Here is a 21751-nt window from a genome sequence, read left to right as displayed (position 1 = left end):
CGCAGCTTACTAAACACCACAAGCCACAACCTAACAGCGTGACTAAGAAAAATGGCTTCATGAATAAATTATTCTTTTGAAGACTACTTTCAAGTCCAAACATAAACGAATAAAACACAGAAAAATCGAAAGACAAACCCAAACCAAACTATTTGGTTTTTGAGAAAAGGACACAAACAAAACAAAAAAGGAAAAAACAAGTAATAAAAAAGGCACAAAAGGTTGAACACAAAAACAACCCTACAAAAAAGAGATCATGAAATTATACTCCACTCCTAGCCTAACCCACCAGAGAGGTTGTCCAGAGCATGCTCTATAGCCGGCCTAACCCACCGTGCTACATCCACGCTTTGTGACCCACACTCCTAGTTTTGACAAGAGTTACTCAAGGGTGAGCGACTCTTAAAAATAACCGAGCTAAAATAAAAACGCTTTTGCGATAACCCTTAATATTAGATCATAACTAAAAACGAAACTAACAAAGATTTATAAATGTAAATAATAAAATGCAGTACATATAGATTTCGTAAAGCCCAAGGACGAGCAGCAAAGAAGTTGACAACCCAATCACACTCCAACTCCGGAATGGCAAATACACCCGATTTGCTGCCGACAGTCACTAACCTCAAAGGACTTAAAGTACGGACCCAGCATCGCAGCAAAGGAAACCCATTGAATCAGACCAATGGCCATCTCGATAATGACAACTAGTACAGATCCTCGTCACTCGGCTTTCCACGCGAAAAATCAAACTTCATGCAACACCTAACCTTGCTTGCAGTTTAACGAAACCAACATCTCACTGCACCGATCAAAAGTCTTGACACAATCTCCCAAGACTATCACGATCAACGAAACCCATTAAAGAATAAAAACATGACGATTTTTATCCGTCCAACACATGTGACAACACTTCTTCCTTCTCAAAGAAGTCAATGCTCGCAACTTCAGAAAGAAAACAACATCGCCCAACCTCCTCTACATTAAAAATTAAAAAACAAAAAACTATCTAAACCCCGGATGGGTGGAACCAGATCTAAACTAGAGTTTATAATTAGTTATTAATGTAATATTATATTTCTATAAAATATTCCAAACTAACCAATCATATTCCATCAACTAAAACCCACTTACTTAAAAGTGCTGGAACAACTTGTAGTTTCAGCACCAGAACAATCAGAATTAAATATAGAATACAGTTGCCTTCTCCAGAGAGACCGACTCGGATAAACCAGTATACAATAGATCTATTGAGACTAGGAGATATAAGAGTAAGATTAAGATTGGTACTAGACTAAGAAGTTGCACGAATCTATCCGGCCGAAAATAAGATGAACAGCGTGACGAACAGACGGTGTACCTCATTCTGAAATTACTCTATGAGTATAGCGATAAGGACTTAACTCAGTAGTCATACAATTGCCATATACAATTTCATTATAGAAGAACCCTACTCATGTCTTTCCCAGTGGAGTTCAAATATGACAATTGTATGACTAGCATTTTTTCATAGACAAAATTTATTCAATTGTATGACAAGCAATTTAAATGTATAGAGGTCACAACCCGGGCATGTCTTTGAGTTTGACACTTCGCGGTTATGAAACTATTAGGATGTGAAGAATCAAAAATTTGAGATGTCTTCTGGGTCAAGTGACTACACCTGAAAGTACATCTTCTATATTTTGAAAACCTCAATTTATTTGAATTAAGATAGTACATATTATTTAGTTAAAATGAGTACATTTGAAAGTAACATCTTCTATGATTTAAAAACGTCAATGAACTTAAGTAATTTTATTTCTAATTGAACTCGAATTTCTAACTTAAAAAAAATAATTAATTTAGTTTTTGAGCATATTCTATCTAGAAGCTTTAGTGAAACGTGAAAGTCTTACTCACTGACAACTAATGGGATGATGAATGCGAAATAGTTGATGGTATAGTAGACACTGCTGCTGGGTCTGTTGGACCACGTGATCTGCAACATCAGAATCGCCAGGCCGGAGTTAAACACGAAACTGGAGATGGAGAAGAAGTTGGTGAAGTAGGCCTGCACCTGTGGTAAAACAAAAAAATTTTCGGAATTTTTTGTTCCGACCATTGAAAATGGGAGAAACTTTGTATTCGGGAGTGTTTTAGTTTTTATTTTCTTTTTGTTTGACTCGCAAAATCAACTACCGCAAATAATCATCCGACAAAATTAATCATCCGACAAAATTAATCGGATATTTCCAAATTTCGAAAAAAATTTCACAGTGTCGAGAAAAACCGGTTTGAAAATTTATATTTTTGTCTAATTTCGAGCTATTTAGTAAGATATAATTTCGAGCTAATGAGCCGTGGAAGCTTACAAAAGCCTATTTAAGCTTAATTTAAGCCGTGAAATGATGGTTTTACTGAGTTTTTGGAGTTTTTTAGCGCAATTTTGGGAATCAAAAACTTGAAAAATGAAAAAAAAATTTCAAAAACTGTTTTCCAATTGACCTTTTAATGCGTTAAGACCTTTTGGTAATACTCATAGAGTAATTTCAGATTAGGTACATCGTCTGTTTGTCATGTTATCTTATTTTTGGCCGGATAGAGTCGTGCAACTTCTTGGTCTAATACCAATCTTAATCTTACTCTTATATCTCCTAGTCTCAATAGATCTAGTGTATGCTGGTTTATGCGAGTCGGTCTCTCTGGAGAAGGCAACTATATTCTAAGTTTATTTCAAATTGCTCTGGTGCTGAAACTACAAGTAGTTTCAGCACTTACAAATAAGTGGGTTGTTAGTTGATGGAGTATGATTGGATAGTATTCAATATTTTATAGAGATAAAATATCATAATAAAAACCAGTAATATAATTACATTTAGATCTGGTTCCATTAATATGACTCTCTGTTTTTTTTCGGTCAGATTTTTTCATCACAACATGCAGAAAAAAAACGACACCACTTTGAAGAAACAGTTTTGTATTTTTTTTAAGACTGTGGTCGGAACAATCTGTGCTACTTGCACAGTAACCGGCTATCCTTGTTAGTTTTTCTAACAAGTACGTATGGCATTTTGAGCGTCGAGTTCTTATTGGTGTTTCGGGATTTTTTATATGAGATTCTGTCCCATCCGGGAAATTTTTTAGGAAACTCCTTTCGGGAATTTTTTTTTATCCGGGTCTGATTACAGACATCGTATAGCAAATCTCAACAAGTAGCACAGAATGTTCCGACCATAGTCTTTAGAAAGATACGGTTTAAAAAATTTTCTGTACGTATACTCAACATCGAGATGGCCATTGGTCTGTTTCAATGGGTTTCCTTTGCTGCGATGCCAAGTCGTACTTTAGATCCTTTGAGTGTAGTGACTGTAGACAGCAAATCGGATGTATTTGCCATTCCGTAGTTGGAGTGTGATTGGGTTGTCAATTTCCTTGCTGCTCGACTTTGGGCTGTATGAAATCTATATACTGCATTGTGTTATTTACATATACAAAACTTTGTTAATTTTGTTTTTAGTTATGATCTTGTATTAATTGTTATCGCGAAAGAGTTTTTGTTTTAGTTCGGTTCTTTTTAAGAGCCACTCACCCTTGAGAAACTCTTGTCAAAAATAGAGTGTGGGTCACAAAGCATGGATGTAGCAAGGTGGGTTATGCCGGATATAGAGCATGCTCTGGACGTCCTCTCTTGTGGGTTAGGCTAGGAGTGAAGTGTAATTTCATGCTCTCTTTTTTGTAGGGTCGTTTTTGTGTTCAACCTTTTGTGCCTTTTTCATCACTTGTTTTTTCCTTTTTTGTTTTGTTTGTGTTTTTCTCAAAAACCAAATAGTTTGGTTTGGGTTTGTCTTTCGACTTTTCTGTGTTTTATTCGTTTATGTTTGGACTTGAAAGTAGTCTTCAAAAGAATAATTTATCCATGAAGCCATTTTTCTTGGTCACGCTGTTAGGTTGTGGCTTGTGGTGTTTAGTAGGCTGCGTTGGTTAGTTTGGATTATTATATAATTCATTTCCAACCGAATTAAAGAAAGTTTGAAACATGTTAAAATTAGTTAGAGTTGTTATCAGTGAAAGTTAAAACTTGAATTTGTTAGTTTAAACAATTCTTCGTGGGCGAGATGTGCGATTGTGGATAGGGTTGAGGGCGAGTAAATGATTTCAAAATTATAAAGAAACGTCTTTGAAATGGTTAGTATTGCTTTGAATTTATTTGCAACTTTTAGAAGCTTACTACTTTTAAAATATTAATTTTACGGCTTTTGAGGAGTTGAAAAAAATAAATTATTTGCTTTTTAAGAATATTTACTGCATATGAGAGAATAATTTAAATATCAGTTTCCTGCTGTTTGGGGGTAAAATTACTGCTTTATTTATTGCAATTTGTTATTAAAATTTATGATTTTTAGAAAAAAAATTTCAGTTTCTTATTTCGTTTTTCTTTTTTTTGTAGATGTTTGTGATGTGAAGACTAGAGAAATAGGAAAAACATTTATATAGAAAGGTTAGTTTTTGTACGAATTCGTTAGTATAACTTCTTTAATTCATATAACCTTATTCATCTGGGAAGAATCCATGGGGATATACGTCGTGAAAGATTTCTGATGATGTTAGTGGTTTAGCTATCAAGCGAATGATGTATTTAGTTTGGAGAAGTGGCCGAAGCAATTCGAGTGTTTTTATGATTTTGTGCTCTTCGGTGCTAGGTGAGAATTCATATGGTGTTTTTTGGATGAGGTTATAAAGTTTGTGGTTATTTCTGGTGTTATGGATGAATTCTAGGATTGGGATTTCGACGGGCTCTAGGAATTTTTATGGGATTATTAGTGGACGGGATTCGTCTATGTTGAAGTTATTGGTCATGGGGGCAGAAATTATACATCTGGGTAATGGAATCATAATTTCTGAGGATGCCTTGGAGGTTAGTATCTTTAATACATTAAGTGAAGTTAAGAAAGAATGGTGAGGTATATTTGGGGTTAATGTATTGATATCTATGGTGAAACTGTCGTGCTCGTGTGTTATAAGTATAATGATGTTGAATGAACTTATAATAAGTGTAAGTATGCGTTTGTTTAGTTCGTAGCATGACGTCGTGTGAACAGTGCAAATCACGTTCTTTGGGTGTCAGGAAATGAAAGGTTAGTGAAAAATTGTAATATTTGTTAAAGTAGGAGTCATAAGCTTGGATGTTACGGAGTGCTGCGGAAATGAAGTGGCCGTACTTTTAATCTAGTTTATTGAGGGTGAAAACGTATGATGTTTTAATGGAAAATTTTTCTGTTAGTTGTGGGTTAGCAAATTGATCATCATTTAAGAAGATGTCTTCATTTGGTCTGATGATGTGGTGATCGTAGTGAACTATGGAAAACTCGATAGCATTAGGTGCGGTGAATCTGGTAAGTGCCTGTTGATATCCGATTTGAGTAAATTGTTTCGGAGTGAGAGCTGTTGTTAGATGATAGGGTTGAGTGCTGCATTGTTCAATATCATATGGGTTGTTTTTTAGTGGTAGTGACAGTGGGTTAGTAAAGTGATAAAATGATGTCCTTGAAAGTGTTGGGTGTAATACGTGTTCACTTACATAATTAGGATGTTCATCGTTAGAGTCTGAATGAAAGTAGGTGTATTGAGGGAAAAAAGGGCAAACATACTGAAGAATTTCTTTGGTGTTAGTGTGAAGTGGATGATTAACGAATGATTGGGCTGATTTTAAGTGAGATGGAAATAGGATATTAGGGAATTTCCTTTTAAAAGTTCTATAGGCTCGGTTTGCACTTGAGGGAGTTGAGTTTGACGAAGAAGTTGGGTTTGGCGAAGGAGTTGGGGTTGATGGATTTGATGATGTTATGGATTGTGAGAGTTGGTGAATTGTTAATGTTTGAGGGTGCTGTAATTGTTGCTAAAGTGTGACAAAATTATCAAGTTCGTTAGATATTTGTATGTTTACAGAACTGTTGTTATCGGAAGGTTCACTGGTCAAGGGGGAATATGTGGGTAATACATTGGTAATAGAAGAGGGAGTGGAAGGAGGTTCAATGCTGATTCGGGAGTGAAGTTGTTGAAAAGGGGGTTGAGAAAGTGTAGATAGGCTAGGTTCGGAGTTGTCATTTTCGTCAGGGGTTTCGAGATCTGAGTTATTAAGTTGGGAAATGGTGTTATATACAGTCGTGTTTGAATTAGTATCTGAATCCATGCTGGATGAAGTGTTAGTATGAGGTAATTCAGGTGGAAGTAAAGCAAAAAGTGTTATGACGGGGAGGTTGCTTTGAAGGTTGGCTGGGTAGGAAATTGAGCGATGGAGTGATCCAACTTGGCAGTTCATTTTGGGCTAAAAAGATGGTTGTTCCGAGAACGAAAGTTTGTGGTGTGTGGTTTTTCTATGATTTGTTCAAATGTGTCTTCGATTAGAGATTGTTGGGTTATTATGTGTTGAATCGGGCTTTGTGGGTAATTAGACCTTGAAGAGATGTGTTCTGTCAGGGCTATTTTTCTGAAAATTCGTGGTACTAAGGACAAAGTTTGGTTATGATTTAGGGTTTGTAATTGTGGTGCAGTAGGCGTTGTGTTTGTCTTGTTTTGTGAATTGTCATATGTGTTCGGTGTTGTTTATAGTTTGATATTGTATTGTTTTATTTGAGCGTCCAAAAGTATTTTATTAATGGATGTGGAGAAAATTCCAAAAAATCCTGCAAAAAGTATGCGTGCTACGCTTGCTTGTTTGTTTACTTGTGTATGTGTTGCGCATGTATTGTAAATTACTTTTGGTAAAGAAAAAGAAATCCAAAAAAATTAAACATTGCGTAAAATATAGTCAATCTTTCTAAGATGTAATAGGGCCATCCTAGAAAGGCAAATATATCTTGTGGTCTGTATTTTTCGCCATTTAAATAAATGTTATCTTTTATGTCTTTAAAATTTCCGCTTTAGTCTTGTGCGTAGATGTCTGAAAAGCCTGCTGTTTCTGCAAGTTTTCGTAAGCTTTGATCTATGGATTGTCGTTGTATTGTGTCCATTTATGTGAGTAGTTCTTGAAACTGTTGTGTACGGACGTGGTGTTGATTGCCGGATTGTTGAATGCCGGGTTGTGGTGTTGAATAGGCGATTGTTGATATCCGATTTGAGTGAATTGTTTCGGGGTGAGAGCTGTTGTTAAATGATAGAGTTGAGTGCTGCATTGTTCTAATTATATGGGGTGTTATATAATGGTAGTGAGAGTGGATTAGTTAAGAGATAAAATGATGACCTTAAAAGTGTTGAGTATAATACGGGTTCACTTACATAATTAGGGTGTTCATCGTTAGAGTCTGAATGAAAGTAGGTGTATTGAGGGAAAAAAGGGTAAACATACTTGAAGAATTTCTTTGGTGTTAGTGTGAAGTGGATGATTAACGAATGATTGGGCTGATGGGATTTTAGGAAATTTCCTTCTTAAAGTTCTATAGGCTCGGTTTGCAGTTGAGGGAGTTGAGTTTGACGAAGAAGTTGGGTTTGGCGAAGGAGTTGGGGTTGATGGATTTGATGATGTTATGGATTGTGAGAGTTGGTGAATTGTTAATGTTTGAGGGTGCTGTAATTGTCGCTGAAGTGTGACAAAATTATCAAGTTCGTTAGATATTTGTGTATTTACAGAGCGGTTGTTATCGGGAGGTTCACTGGTCAAGGGGGAATATGTGGGTGTTACATTGGTAATAGAAGAGGGAGTGGAAGGAGGTTCAACGTTGATTCGGGAGTGAAGTTGTTGAAAAGGGGGTTGAGAAAGTGTAGATAGGCTAGGTTCGGAGTTGTCAAATTCGTCAGGGGTTTTGAGATCTGAGTTATTAATTTGGGAAATGATGTTATATACGGTCGTGTTTGAATTAGTATCTGAATCCATGCTGGATGAAGTGTTAGTATGAGGTAATTCAGGTGGAAGTAAAGCAAAAAGTGTTATGACGGGGAGGTTGCTTTGAAGGTTGGCTGGGTAGGAAATTGAGCGATGGAGTGATTCAACTTGGCAGTTCATTTTGGGCTAAAAAGATGGTTGTTCCGAGAACGAAAATTCGTGGTGTGTGGTTTTTCTATGATTTGTTCATATGTGTCTTCGATTAGAGATTGTTGGGTTACTATGTGTTGAATCGGGCTTTGTGGGTAATTAGATTTTGAAGAGATGGGTTCTGTCAGGGCTATATTTCTGAAATTCCGTGGTACTAAAGATAAAGGATGGTTATGATTTAGGGTTTGTAATTGTAGTGCTATAGGCGTTGTATTTGTCTTGTTTTGTGAATTGTCATAAGTGTTCGGTGTTATTGATAGTTTGGTATTCTATTCTTTTATTTGTGCGTCCAAAAGTATTTTATTAATGGATGTGGAGAAAATTCCAAAAAATCCTGCAAAAATGTATGCGTGCTACGCTTGCTTGTTTGTGTACTTGTGTATGTGTTGCGCATGTACTGTAAATTAATTTTAGTAAAGAAAAAAGAAATCCAAAAAAGGTAAACATTGCGTTTAATATAGTCAATCTTTCTAAGATATAATAGGGCCATCCTAGAAAGGCAAGATATATCTTGTGGTCTGTATTTTTCGCCATTTAAAAAAATGTAATCTTTTATGTATTTAAAATTTCCGCTGTAGTCTTGTGCGTAGATGTCTGAAAAGCTTGCTGTTTCTACATGTTTTTGTAGGCTCTGATCTATGGATTGTCGTTGTATTGTGTCCATTTTTGTGAGTAGTTCTTGAAACTGTTGTGTACGGATGTGGTGTTGAATGCCGGATTGTTGAATGCCGGGTTGTGGTGTTGAATAAGCGATTGATATCCGATTTGAGTGAATTGTTTCGGGGTGAGAGCTGTTATTAAATGATAGAGTTGAGTGCTACCTTGATCATTATTTTATGGGGTGTTATATAATGGTAGTGAGAGTGGATTAGTAAAGAGATAAAATGAAGACAAAAAAAATGTTGAGTATAATACGTGTCCACTTACATAATTAGGGTGTTCATCGTTAGAGTCTGAATGAAAGTAAGTGTATTGAGGAAAAAAGGGTAAAGGTACTTGAAGAAATTCTTTAGTGTTAGTGTGAAGTGGATGATTAACGAATGGTTGGGCTGATTGTGGATGAGAAGGAAATGGGGTATTGGGGAATTATCTTTTAAAAGTTCTATAGGCTCGGCCTGTAGTTGAAGGAGTTGGGTTTGACGAGGAAGTTGAGGTTGATGGGTTTGATAATGTTACGGATTGTGACGTCAGAAATAGAAGAAGAAGTGGATGGAGATTCAATTGTTATTCGGGAATGAAGAGGTTGAAAAGGGGGTTGGGAAAACGTAGATGGGCTGGGTTCAGAGTTGGCAAATTCCTCAGGGTTTTCGATGTCTGAGTTTTTTAATTGGGAATTAGTTTGATATACAGTGGTGTTGAAATTAGAATCTGAATCCATGCTGGATGAGGTGTTAGCATGAGGTTATTCAGGTGGGGGGAAGCAAAAAGTGGTATGACGGGGAGGTTGCTTTGAAGATTGGCTGGGTAGGAAATTGAGCGATGGAGTGATCCAACTTATCGGCTCATCGTGGGCTAAAAAGATGGTTGTTTTGAGAACGAAAATTTGTGGTGTGTGGTTGTTCTACGATTTGTTCATATGTGTCCTCTATATTAGGTTGTTGGGTTAGAATTTGTTGAATCGCTCTTTGTGGGTAACTGTGTCTTGTAGAGATGTGCTCGGTCAGGACTATATTTCTAAAATTGCGTGGTACTAAAGATAACAATTGATTTATGGTGTGTAATTGTGGTGCAGTAGGCGTTGTATTCGTGTTGTTTTGTGAATCGTCATATCTGTTCGGTGTTGTTGATAGTTTGGTTTTGTATTCTTTTATTTGAGCGTCTGAAAGTATTTTATTGATAGATGTGGAGAAAAATCCAAAAAATCCTGCAAAACGTATGCGTGCTACGCTTGCTTGTTTGTGTACTTGTGTATGTGTTGCGCATGTATTGTAAATTAATTTTAGTAAAGAAAAAAGAAATCCAAAAAAGGTAAACATTGCGTTTAATATAGTCAATCTTTCTAAGATATAATAGGGCCATCCTAGAAAGGCAAGATATATCTTGTGGTCTGTATTTTTCGCCATTTAAAAAAATGTAATCTTTTATGTATTTAAAATTTCCGCTGTAGTCTTGTGCGTAGATGTCTGAAAAGCTTGCTGTTTCTACATGTTTTTGTAGGCTCTGATCTATGGATTGTCGTTGTATTGTGTCCATTTTTGTGAGTAGTTCTTGAAACTGTTGTGTTCGAATGTGGTGTTGAATGTCTGATTTAGAGTACATTCCTATTCATTGTAAATCGATGTTAGGATTTCAGGCAATAGCTTTTATACTTTCTGGTGCGAACTTTTTTAATGGTTGCATCAGCACAAGATATGATGTGAGAAGGTAATATTTATCTTCATCAGGGTTTAATTGTACAACATTGTGGCTGTTTTCTGATCCACATGAGATCGCTGCTGTAACCCAAAAATAAGTTCTTCTTGAAGTGATACTTTTTGGTACAAGTGTAACTTTTTGGTAAATGATGTAGTGTTTCAAATTCTGAAAGACATTTCTTGCAAAACTGTACTTATTGTGTAGTCTAGTTTCAAGTCTAGATGAATGTCAAAATGGATTGCGCCAAAATAAGTGTTGTTCATAAGTGATTGTTCTTGTAAACGTGAACTGTCTTTATCTTGTGGTTTAACTTTTCCACCAGTTCTTCCTGTGATTTTTAGAAGATGTACTGGGCTGTATGATTTTTTGTCATTAATTGAAGGGTGATGTGTTGAATGTTGAACAGTTATTATTTTTCCTGCATTCATGTCGACAAGAGTTTCTGAATTTGTGTTTTAGAAAGTGGTGTGCTAAAATTACGAGCGAGTTCTGTTTCTGGGTAAAATTGGAAACGTATTTGCTTGTTTTCTATATTATGAGTATTTCTAAATTGTTGATCGTGTTGTCTGATTTTGTCGGGATTTATTTTTTTTCATAGGGAATGGAAACAAAAAAAACTTTCTGATGGAATTTTATCATTCTAGCGTGTATTTTTGCTACTTTAAATGTGGTACATGTGTCTTCGGGGAACCAAACAATCGGTGCTTGTGTTCGTGCAGTAGGATCGCAATATCCTTGGTAATTTTTACAAGTGAGTCGAATTCCTTGATAAATTATTATGTCATCTTCAATTTCTTGCCATCAGTAAGGCAAGAAGTTCGTTTTTCAAATTTACAAAATTAACATATTTTTAGTGATATATCTTGTGATTTGTATTTTTTGCCATTTAAATAAACATAGTCTTTTCAATCTTTAAAGTATCCGCTGTAATATTTTGCGTAGATGTCTGAAAATCCTGCAGTTTCTGCAAGTTTTCGTAAGTTTTGGTCTATGGATTGTCGTTGTATTGTGTCAATTTTTGTGAGAAGTTCTTGAAATTGTTGTGTTCGAATGTGGTGTTGAATTTCTGATTTAGAGTACATTCCTATTCATTGTAAATCGATGTTAGGATTTCAGGCAATAGCTTTTATACTTTCTGGTGCGAACTTTTTTAATGGTTGCATCAGCACAAGATATGATGTGAGAAGGTAATATTTATCTTCATCAGGGTTTAATTGTACAACATTGTGGCTGTTTTCTGATCCACATGAGATCGCTGTAACCCAAAAATAAGTTCTTCTTGAGAGTGTGTCTACAAAATGTACTTTGTTTTATAGACAATGGGAATTCTTTCGTAATAACTTTTATCTTCAAAAACGTATAATGGTGATATTTTTTTGGTACAAATGTAATACCATAGTATATTTCCTGCATAATCAAAAAAATTTGATCTAAATCCTGATAATAAATATCCTGCATAAGGTATTTTTAATAGTGCAAGTGCAAGTGATTGTAACATTTGTGTTTTTTCAAGTTCGCATGAATGATGTAGTGTTTCGCGTTCTGATAAAGACATTTCTTGAAAAATTCTACTTATTGTGTAGTCTAGTTTCATGTCTAGATGAATGTCATAATGGATTGCGCCAAAATAAGTGTTGTTCATAAGTGATTGTTCTTGTAAACGTGTACTGTCTTTGTCTTGTGATTCAGTTTTTCCACCAGTTTGTCCTGTGTTTCTTAGAAGATGTACTAAAATGTATGAATTTTCGTCGTTAGTTGAGTGATGTGTTGCATAATGTATGGTGATTAATTTACCTGTATTCATGTCGAAACGTGTAAGTTTGGGAATTTCATTAAAATTAATTGATATCTATAAACTCTATGGTTTAGCTTTGATTTCTGTGTGAAAAGAAAAGTAAATAGGTCTACTTCGTAGTGATTGTTTTGACAATCTAATATCAGTGGGCAGTGTTGTAAGTTATTGATTTGTGATTGATCGATGTCAGTTTTTACTGCAGATTTGCATTATAGCCGTGGTGAAATTTCGTCTTTTGCCAGAAAAAAAACTTAATATTTTGTGGTATTTCTACTGTTGTTTTTCTTGTTATTAATTCAGGTGGTGTATTTCTACTAAAAGTATCGGGTAAGGCAATTCTTTTTCCTGCTATCCAAACTATATGTAAGTTGAAATCTATAAACTATATGGTTTGGGTTTGATTTTTGTGTAAATTGAAAAATTATAGGTTTATGATCTGTAAATAGAACTGTTGGATGTTTTGCACCAAGTATTAAAAATTCATATTCTGTGAGGGTATATTTTATGGCTGTGCATTCTCTCATAAGTGTAGAGAGTCTAAGTTCAGCTTGTGTAAATAGTCTTTAATTTGCTTAAATGAGGTTCATTTTGTTTGTTCCGTTATGAGTCTGTAATAATGCTGCGCCGATGCTTAAGTTTTAGGCGTCGCACATAGCATGAAATAGTTGATCTGGATCTGGGATTGTGTATGAATTTATTTCAGTTAGAAGCGTTTTTATTTCTTCAAATTGTGTTTGATGTTCTGATGTCCATTCAAAATTATTCTGTTGTCTAAGAATTTTCTAGAATGGATTTAAGTATAACTGCATTTTATATACGTATTTAGTATTCCGAGAAATTCTTGTTTTTATTTGTATTGGAAGGAGGTTGGAGGTTTCGGATTGCGTCAATGCGAGATTTTAATGGAGTTTAAGTGTTTCGTTCTATAATGTGTCCAAGAAATTTTACACGGGTTAAGAAAAAAATGTGATTTATCCGGGGCTGCTTTCATATTTATGTTTAGCAATATCTGATGATAATTTTTTAAAACATAGAACATTTCGTCCTTATTTTGTGATTGCATGAAAACATCGTCTAAATATGTTATTGCATTTTTGTTAAAGATGAGTGGTCGAAAAATTTTACTCATAAATGCTGAGAATGCTGTTGGTCCTATGGAGATTCCATAGAAAAGTCTATTGAATTCGTATTGCTGATTTCCAATAATGAATTGTGTTAATCGTCGTGATTGTTCATCTAGTGGCCTTTGAATTTATGCGCTATTCATGTCAGCTGTTGTGAAGTATTTACCCTTTATTTTTGTGAGAATTACTTGAAATGGTTCAATAGGCCAGTTACATTTATATTCATCAATGAGTGAATTGAGGTATCTTGCATCTAGAACTATTTTCAATGATTATGTTTTCGCTAAGATGATAACGGGGTTTATAAATGTGTTACTTTTTAGCTGTTTTTCTTTATTTACTGGGGAAATGATTTCATTTTGTTCTAATATGTCGAGTAATCTATTAACTTTGTCTTGCAAGTGGTTTAGAGCTTTACTTGCTCGTTGTTTTTTGAAAACTGCGTCAAGTTTTAGAGGTAAATATAGTGGTGAGTTTACTTTTCCAACATCAAATTTAACTTCTGGGTATTTCAATAGTATATTGGCTAATTGTTCAAATTCTTTTTGTGTTATCTGAGAGTGTTGAAAGTTGAACATTGTAGGAATTTTCTGTTGTTCTGCTGTGTATTTTGAAATTTGAACTGTTGATTCAAAGAAAGAGGTTTTTGTGAAATAATCTGTGTTGCGTTTTTTGTTGCTTATTATATTTTTTATCGATAATTTTTGTCAAGAATTGTTGATTGGAATATATCTAGTAGTTGTAAAATATTATCTACTCTATATGCTACTTCTTTTGTGGGAGAAGTTGTTGCATTAGTTTCACAATAACCTAGGAGTCCTAGTGGTAATGTTATTTTGTAGGAGAATTGTCATATACGTGTAAGGAAATTATGTCCGAGTTTGGATTTTTCATGTATTTGATAGATGAGACTAGTACTCTGAAAAATTTATGAATTTGTCTGAATTCAAGGTCAGACATATAGAGATGTTGTTCATTTTGTTCTTCATCGTATTGGTTAATTTGTTTGATTGAAAAGTTGTATACATAATCTGCTAGTGGTTTCAGGTTCCGTTCCTGGTTGTTTATGGGGTAGAATTTGGAGAAAAATGGTGGTTGTTTGTTTATTTTTTGGAAAAATGTTCGAGCTGTGTTTTTCATTCTTGTGTATTTGTCTTTCATGTGGATTCTGCTGTTTAAAATATTTATAGTTGGGATATATTTAGTAATAAATGGGATTCCAATGATTTTAAGTTTTATGTATGTGATATGGAAGGTTTGTTTAAATGGTTTACTTAAGAGTTTATTTTGTTCCATTGTTCGAGTGGGAACAAGGAAGTGTTGGCATTTTCCATAGTTTGTTAAGCGTGATCCTTGTGCTGTCGCTAGCCTGCTTGTTGTTTTGAAAGGTATTGACTTTGGATGTAAAACTTTTATTTCAATCCAAGTGGGGATTTCGACGATGTTTGATTCATCTCCGCAATCTATTATAAAATCAATTTCAAATTCTGGTGTTTGAAATTCTTTGCTTTTTTCAACTTCTAAGAGGAGGGGGATTGTCCAAATTTTTTCTTTAGGTAATTACGGTTCCTTTGATACTTTTTGGTAGATGTGATTTGTGCTTGAACATTCTGTAGGTTTTTCTTCTGTAATTTCTTCTACTATTTTCTCTATTGTTCTGTTATTATTCATCGGTCTTGTATAGTAATATAAGAGAAAGTAACCATGACTTTGATAGATATGTGAATAAATTGGTTGTTCGTATACAATTGGTTCGTAGTCATTTTCAACATGAATTATGTTAGTTGAAATCGCGTTTTCTGAAATGTGGTTTAATTGCACTTCTGTGCTTTCTGTATTGTCAATACCAGGGGGTATGATTGAGTTTCTTCAGTTGTTTGTACTTGATTTATTTGTCTTTGATGTTTAGGTGCACTACCTCTATAGTGCTGTTGCGAATTTTGATAACGTGTATATTTCTTTTGTGGTGATTGGCAATAATTTCTCTGTCTATTTTGATAATTTGAATTTCTGTTTTGTGAAGTGTTGTGCGATCTATTGTAATAATAATTATAATTTGATCTTTGATAGTTTCATCTGTTGTTTGAATTACCTCGTGATCTGTTATTTTGGTTTTGATGATTTCTATCATTTGAATAGTTTCTGTTTCTATCGTTGGAGTAATTTCTATTTCTATTATACGAAGAGTTTCTAGATCAGTTATTTGAATAGTGTCTTTTTTGAGAATTTGAATGGGAACTGGTATCAAACAATTTTTATGGTTCTGTTGGAATTCGATCTTGAGTAGTTATTTTGATTTTGATTATTTCGACTGTTTGATCGTCTGTATCAATTTTGTGAGAAATTTCGTGAAATTCTTTGATTTCGAGATCGTCCTCGATAGTTAGATCTGGAAGGTGGTTGTTGTCTAGAGTAATTAGAGTTATTTGGAAGTGGTTTTCCTGAATTATTATTACTAAGAATGTTTTTGTTGGGTATATTTTCGATCTTTTTCTTGTATTGATGAAATGATTTTATTTGTTTCTCTATGTTTTTGTGGTCTATTTTGATTATCTTGTTGTTTTTGTCTGCAATCGGCAATGCTGTTTCCATATCTTTGGCAATAGTTACACCATTTCTTGAATGTTGGTTTGCATTTAAAATTTGGGTTTTTCTCATAGATATTTAAGATTTCAGTGATTTTCTAAGATAATTCTGTGTCAGAGTCATGAATAAGATTTATTTGTGAAGTAGTTTGGATGTTGTTTACATATTGTAATTTTAGATTTTCGGTTTCTTTTGATTTCCTTTTGATTTCTGCTTGTTTTTTGAAAACTGCGTCAGGTTTTAGAGGTAAATATAGTGGTGAGTTTACTTTTCCAACATCAAATTTAACTTCTGGGTATTTCAATAGTATATTGGCTAATTGTTCAAATTCTTTTTGTGTTATCTGAGAGTGTTGAAAGTTAAACATTGTAGGAATTTTCTGCTGTTCTGCTGTGTATTTTGAAATTTGAACGGTTGATTCAAAGTAAGAGGTTTTTTTGAAATAATCTGTGTTGCGTTTTTTGTTGCTTATTATATTATTTATCGATAATTTTTGTCAAGAATTGTTGATTGGAATATATCTAGTAGTTGTAAAATATTATCTACTCTATATGCTACTTCTTTTGTGGGAGAAGTTGTTGCATTAGTTTCACAATAACCTAGGAGTCCTAGTGGTAATGTTATTTTGTAGGAGAATTGTCATATACGTGTAAGGAAATTATGTCCGAGTTTGGATTTTTCATGTATTTGATAGATGAGACTAGTACTCTGAAAAATTTATGAATTTGTCTGAATTCAAGGTCAGACATATAGAGATGTTGTTCATTTTGTTCTTCATCGTATTGGTTAATTTGTTTGATTGAAAAGTTGTATACATAACCTGCTAGTGGTTTCAAGTTCCGTTCCTGGTTGTTTATGGGGTAGAATTTGGAGAAAAATGGTGGTTGTTTTTTTATTTTTTGGAAAAATGTTCGAGCTGTGTTTTTCATTCTTGTGTATTTGTGTTTCATGTGGATTTTGCTGTTTAAAATATTTATAGTTGGGATATATTTAGTAATAAATGGGATTCCAATGTTTTTAAGTTTTATATATGTGATATGGAAGGTTTGTTTAAATGGTTTACTTAAGAGTTTATTTTGTTCCATTGTTCGAGTGGGAACAAGGAAGTGTTGGCATTTTCCATAGTTTGTTAAGCGTGATCCTTGTGCTGTCGCTAGCCTGCTTGTTGTTTTAAAAGGTATTGACTTTGGATGTAAAACTTTTATTTCAATCCAAGTGGGGATTTCGACGATGTTTGATTCCGCTCCGCAATCTATTATAAAATCAATTTCAAATTCTGGTGTTTGAAATTCTTTGCTTTTTTCAACTTCTAAGAGGAGGGGGATTGTCCAAATTTTTTCTTTAGGTAATTACGGTTCCTTTGATACTTTTTGGTAGATGTGATTTGTGCTTGAACATTCTGTAGGTTTTTCTTCTGTAATTTCTTCTACTATTTTCTCTATTGTTCTGTTATTATTCATCGGTCTTGTATAGTAATTTAAGAGAAAGTAACCATGACTTTGATAGATATGTGAATAAATTGGTTGTTCGTATACAATTGGTTCGTAGTCATTTTCAACATGAATTATGTTAGTTGAAATCGCGTTTTCTGAAATGTGATTTAATTGCACTTCTGTGCTTTCTGTATTGTCAATACCAGGGGGTATGATTGAGTTTCTTCAGTTGTTTGTACTTGATTTATTTGTCTTTGATGTTTAGGTGCACTACCTCTATAGTGCTGTTGCAAATTTTGATAACGTGTATATTTCCTTTGTGGTGATTGGCAATAATTTCTCTGTCTATTTTGATAATTTGAATTTCTGTTTTGTGAAGTGTTGTGCGATCTATTGTAATAATTATTATAATTTGATCTTTGATAGTTTCATCTGTTGTTTGAATTACCTCGTGATCTGTTATTTTGGTTTTGATGATTTCTATCATTTGAATAGTTTCTGTTTCTATCGTTGGAGTAATTTCTATTTCTATTATACGAAGAGTTTCTAGATCAGTTATTTGAATAGTGTCTTTTTTGAGAATTTGAATGGGAACTGGTATCAAACAATTTTTATGGTTCTGTTGGAATTCGATCTTGAGTAGTTATTTTGATTTTGATTATTTCGACTGTTTGATCGTCTGTATCGATTTTGTGAGAAATTTCGTGAATTTCTTTGATTTCGAGATCTTCCTCGATAGTTAGATCTGTAAAGTGGTTGTTGTCTAGAGTAATTAGAGTTATTTGGAAGTGGTTTTCCTGAAATATTATTACTAAGAATGTTTTTGTTGGGTATATTTTGATCTTTTTCTTGTATTGATGAAATGATTATATTTGTTTCTCTATGTTTTTGTGGTCTATTTTGATTATCTTGTTGTTTTTGTCTGCATTCGGCAATGCTGTTTCCATATCTTTGGCAATAGTTACACCATTTCTTGAATGATGGTTTACATTTAAAATTTGGGTTTTTCTCATAGATATTTAAGATTTCAGTGATTTTCTAAGATAATTCTGTGTCAGAGTCATGAATAAGATTTTTTTGTGAAGTAGTTTGGATGTTGTTTACATATTGTAATTTTAGATTTTCGGTTTCTTTTGATTTCCTTGTGATTTCTGCTTGTTCTGGTTTATCTACTAGTTTTCGAAAGTCTAATTCTGGTTCTCGGATTGAGGAAGGATGTGATGCTCTCTTTTTTATTGCTATTTTTTGCAATTGAAAAGTTAGAGTCATCATTAAAACTTCTGTCAATTTTGTATTTTTAAAACCATGCGTATTGAGTGAGTATGCTTTTGAGACTAGTGTTTCAATTCTTACTGCAACTTGTTTTATTGTCTCGTTGGGTAGTTTACAAATTTCATTGCACAAAACTCTTTGATGTTGTTTGTTTCGTTTAGAATCAAATATTTTTTAAACCCCTTGTGTGAATTTTTTCCAATCTGGTTTTATTTCTATAGGTAAAACTGAAAACCATTTTTGAGCTGCGCCATCAAGTGTAGTTTGGATTAAAGCTGTGCGTCTATGTGTCCAACTTTGACGAAGTGGCATATTTACTGGTTCAGGTCCTATATTCAAAATTAAATTTGCTGTGACTGCATTTAAATAATCTTCTACAGCGTATTCAGGATCTGTGCCTGTGAATACCATTAGTGGCTTATTTGATGAGATTGAGGATCCACCCATTAGGTATGGATTCATAGTCATTTGTAGTGATTCTGCGGCGTTTGGTTTTTGAGAAAAATTTGAAAGTTGACCTTTTGTTATTTCAAGTTGTTGTAAGTAATGCGGCAGTGGATTTTCGTTATGCATTTGAGTTGATTGGTAAGATTGCGTATGGACTGGATTTTGGGTTTGAAAAATATTATTGAATGATCTTCGATTATTTCTTGGCTGTCGTGCTTGTTCATTTCTTGTATATTGTTCGAAAATATCTGGTTGATCAATGTTATAAGAGTGAGGTCTTTTGTTTGTATCATAACGTTGATGATTTTGATTATAATAGTCCGCATCTTCTCATGGAGAATAATGAGCTGTATAATAAGGGGTTTGATTTGTAGCATAGTGTTCATTTGTATTGTTTTTCTTTCGTTGAAAAAATGGAAATTTTTCAGTTTGATCTTGTGTAGATCTTGGTTGGTCATTGAAAAATATTGAGTTCGAAGTTGGTTGTGGTATATTTTGACTTTGTGAGTATGAAAAGGTCTGAGTATTCATGTTAGAAGATTTTGGTGTTTTTTATCTATTTTTATAGTTATAACTATGTGATGTTTTTTGTTTATATGATGGTTTTTTTTACTGGTCCAAGTGTTTGGTATTCCATTTGTGACGTTTTTTGAGCAACAGAGGGTTTTACTGTGGATTGTATGTTTGTTTGTGTTAACGTTGGGCTTTTTGTTTTTGGAGTTATTAGGTTGGGATGAATAGGTAAAATGTTGCTTCACTTACGAAGTGTGAAGGAGTTTGGATATTTTGTTGTATTAGATTTCTTGTTCCGTTTAAATTGTCTTGAGTAATGAACGTAGAGTTTAAACTATTGTTTCCTGCTCTATCAGGAAAGAATGAATTATACTTGAAAGGTGTTGCGTCAATTGTAAGTGGGTATACTTTAACATAATCTTTGTGAATTGAGATTGTGCTAATTGCTTGACTTGACATATTTGTTGGTATGATAATGAATGATTCATGAGACCATTCAGGGTCCCAAACATAATCTGTTTGTTCTGCTAATATAATTTCATCATCCGTGTTTTGTGGTCTGAAAATTTTTCTTGCTTGTGCTATAAGATCAATATTATGAAAAAAATGATCGATTATGAACCATGGTAGAATTTTTCGCAAATCGTGTTTAACATGTTGTGTTATGTCATTACTAGTTAGATTTTCACGGATTGCATTTCAAAATTTTGAAAATATATTTAATTTTTGTTGTAGGGATGTATGTCGGGATGTTTGGGTTGGTGAATCGCCTTAAAGTTTTTTCAATTCTAGTATAGATAAAAGCTATAGATAAGTGAAAAAACATCGTTTGTGAATTTTGAATTTGCTCTTTGTGAGTTTTGGTGTTGTTTATTTTTTATATATTCTGTGAAAACTTTTGAAAATTCAAAATCTACGTCATCGGTTTGAATTAGATATTTGTCATGAAATGAGTTTGGGGAACTGATTTGTATTGTGTATATTCCATATTGTGATGTAATACTACAAATGCCTTTGAGATAGTGGTCAATGAGTTGTCGTTTTATTTTTACACCTGGAAATTCTTTTGTGCATGGGCTTTCTCCTTTTTCAAATAAAATTACGATAAAATTCTGGCAAAATTGTACTTGCCCTCGAGCTTCAGCTTGTGGATGTATCAAAAATTAGAATATGAAGTTTTCTTCTACTTTTTCTTCCGTTCGAATCTTTTTCGTGTTTTATAACTGTTAATGTGTAATTTTCAATGTGTCTTATTGGTCGGATTGCAATTGCATAGACGTATTGGTTTGTTTGTGTAGGACATTTTATTCTGCGTGAAGTGGTTTAAGATGCTGATGTCGTGGTTTAATTGATGCTGGTGACGTGGTTTATCAGTAAAAAAAACTTATTTGATGATTACAAATAAGTGGATTGTTAGTTAATGGAGTATGATTGGTTGATTGGTTAGTATTCAATCTTTTATAGAGATAAAATAAAATAAAAACCAATAATATATTTCAGTTTAGATCTGATTACATTAGTATGACTCTCTATTTTTTCGGTCAAATCTTTTTATCACAACATGCAGAAAAAAACTACACCACTTGCAAAAAAATAGCTTTGAATTTTTTTAAGACTGTGGTCGGAACAATCTGTGCTACTTGCACAGTAACCGGCTATACTTGTTAGTTTTTCTAACAAGTACGTATTGCATTTTGAGCGTCGAGTTCTTATTGGTGTTTCGGGATTTTTTATATGAGATTCTGTCCCATTCGGGAACTTTTTAGGCAATTCCTCTCGGGAATTTTTTTGATCCAGGTCTGATTACAGACATCGTATTACAAATCATAACAAGTAGCACAGAATGTTCCGACCATAGTCTTTAGAAAACTACGGTTTAGAAAATTTTTTTCCAAGTTGGTGTATTTTTTTTTGCTTGGTGTAATAAAAGAACCTGACATAAAATAATAATTTAGTCATATGGACAAATTGGACAAAAATATTCGTAGAAAAATGAGTAGAAAAACAAGAAAAAAATCAAAAAATTTTCAAAATTTTAGCAAAACGTTTGAAATTTTTAACGTTTTGGTTCACAAAATGAATCTGAAAACTCCAAAAACTAGTTTCATTCGTTTAAAATTAGAATTTAAGGTTTTAAGTTAGGCATAACTCAACTGTTGTAAGTGTTCACTTGCTCTATTTGCTCGAAAAAACAAAAATTTCAAACCGGTTTTTC

General features: G+C 33.6%; 2 protein-coding genes across 3 annotated transcripts in view; one reads left to right on the top strand and one right to left on the bottom strand.

Annotated features, from left to right (window-relative positions):
* The window catches only part of LOC134843863 (diphosphoinositol polyphosphate phosphohydrolase 1-like), a 296926-nt gene that overhangs the window by 30145 nt on the left and 245030 nt on the right, over positions 1-21751 (top strand). The window lies entirely within an intron of this gene.
* LOC134843862 (uncharacterized) overlaps positions 1-21751 on the bottom strand; it is a 146584-nt gene that overhangs the window by 94539 nt on the left and 30294 nt on the right. For both annotated transcript variants that reach the window (XM_063860173.1, XM_063860174.1), the window contains exon 4: positions 1903-2059. In XM_063860173.1, coding sequence (XP_063716243.1) covers positions 1903-2059 — 157 coding nt within the window. The remainder of the gene's footprint in view (positions 1-1902; positions 2060-21751) is intronic.

Source organism: Symsagittifera roscoffensis, chromosome 4 (genome assembly GCF_963678635.1).
Source record: "Symsagittifera roscoffensis chromosome 4, txSymRosc1.1, whole genome shotgun sequence".
Classification (NCBI taxonomy): domain Eukaryota; kingdom Metazoa; phylum Xenacoelomorpha; order Acoela; family Convolutidae; genus Symsagittifera; species Symsagittifera roscoffensis.
The sequence above is the reverse complement of the archived record's forward strand: the minus strand, read 5'-3'. Positions and strand labels throughout refer to the sequence as shown.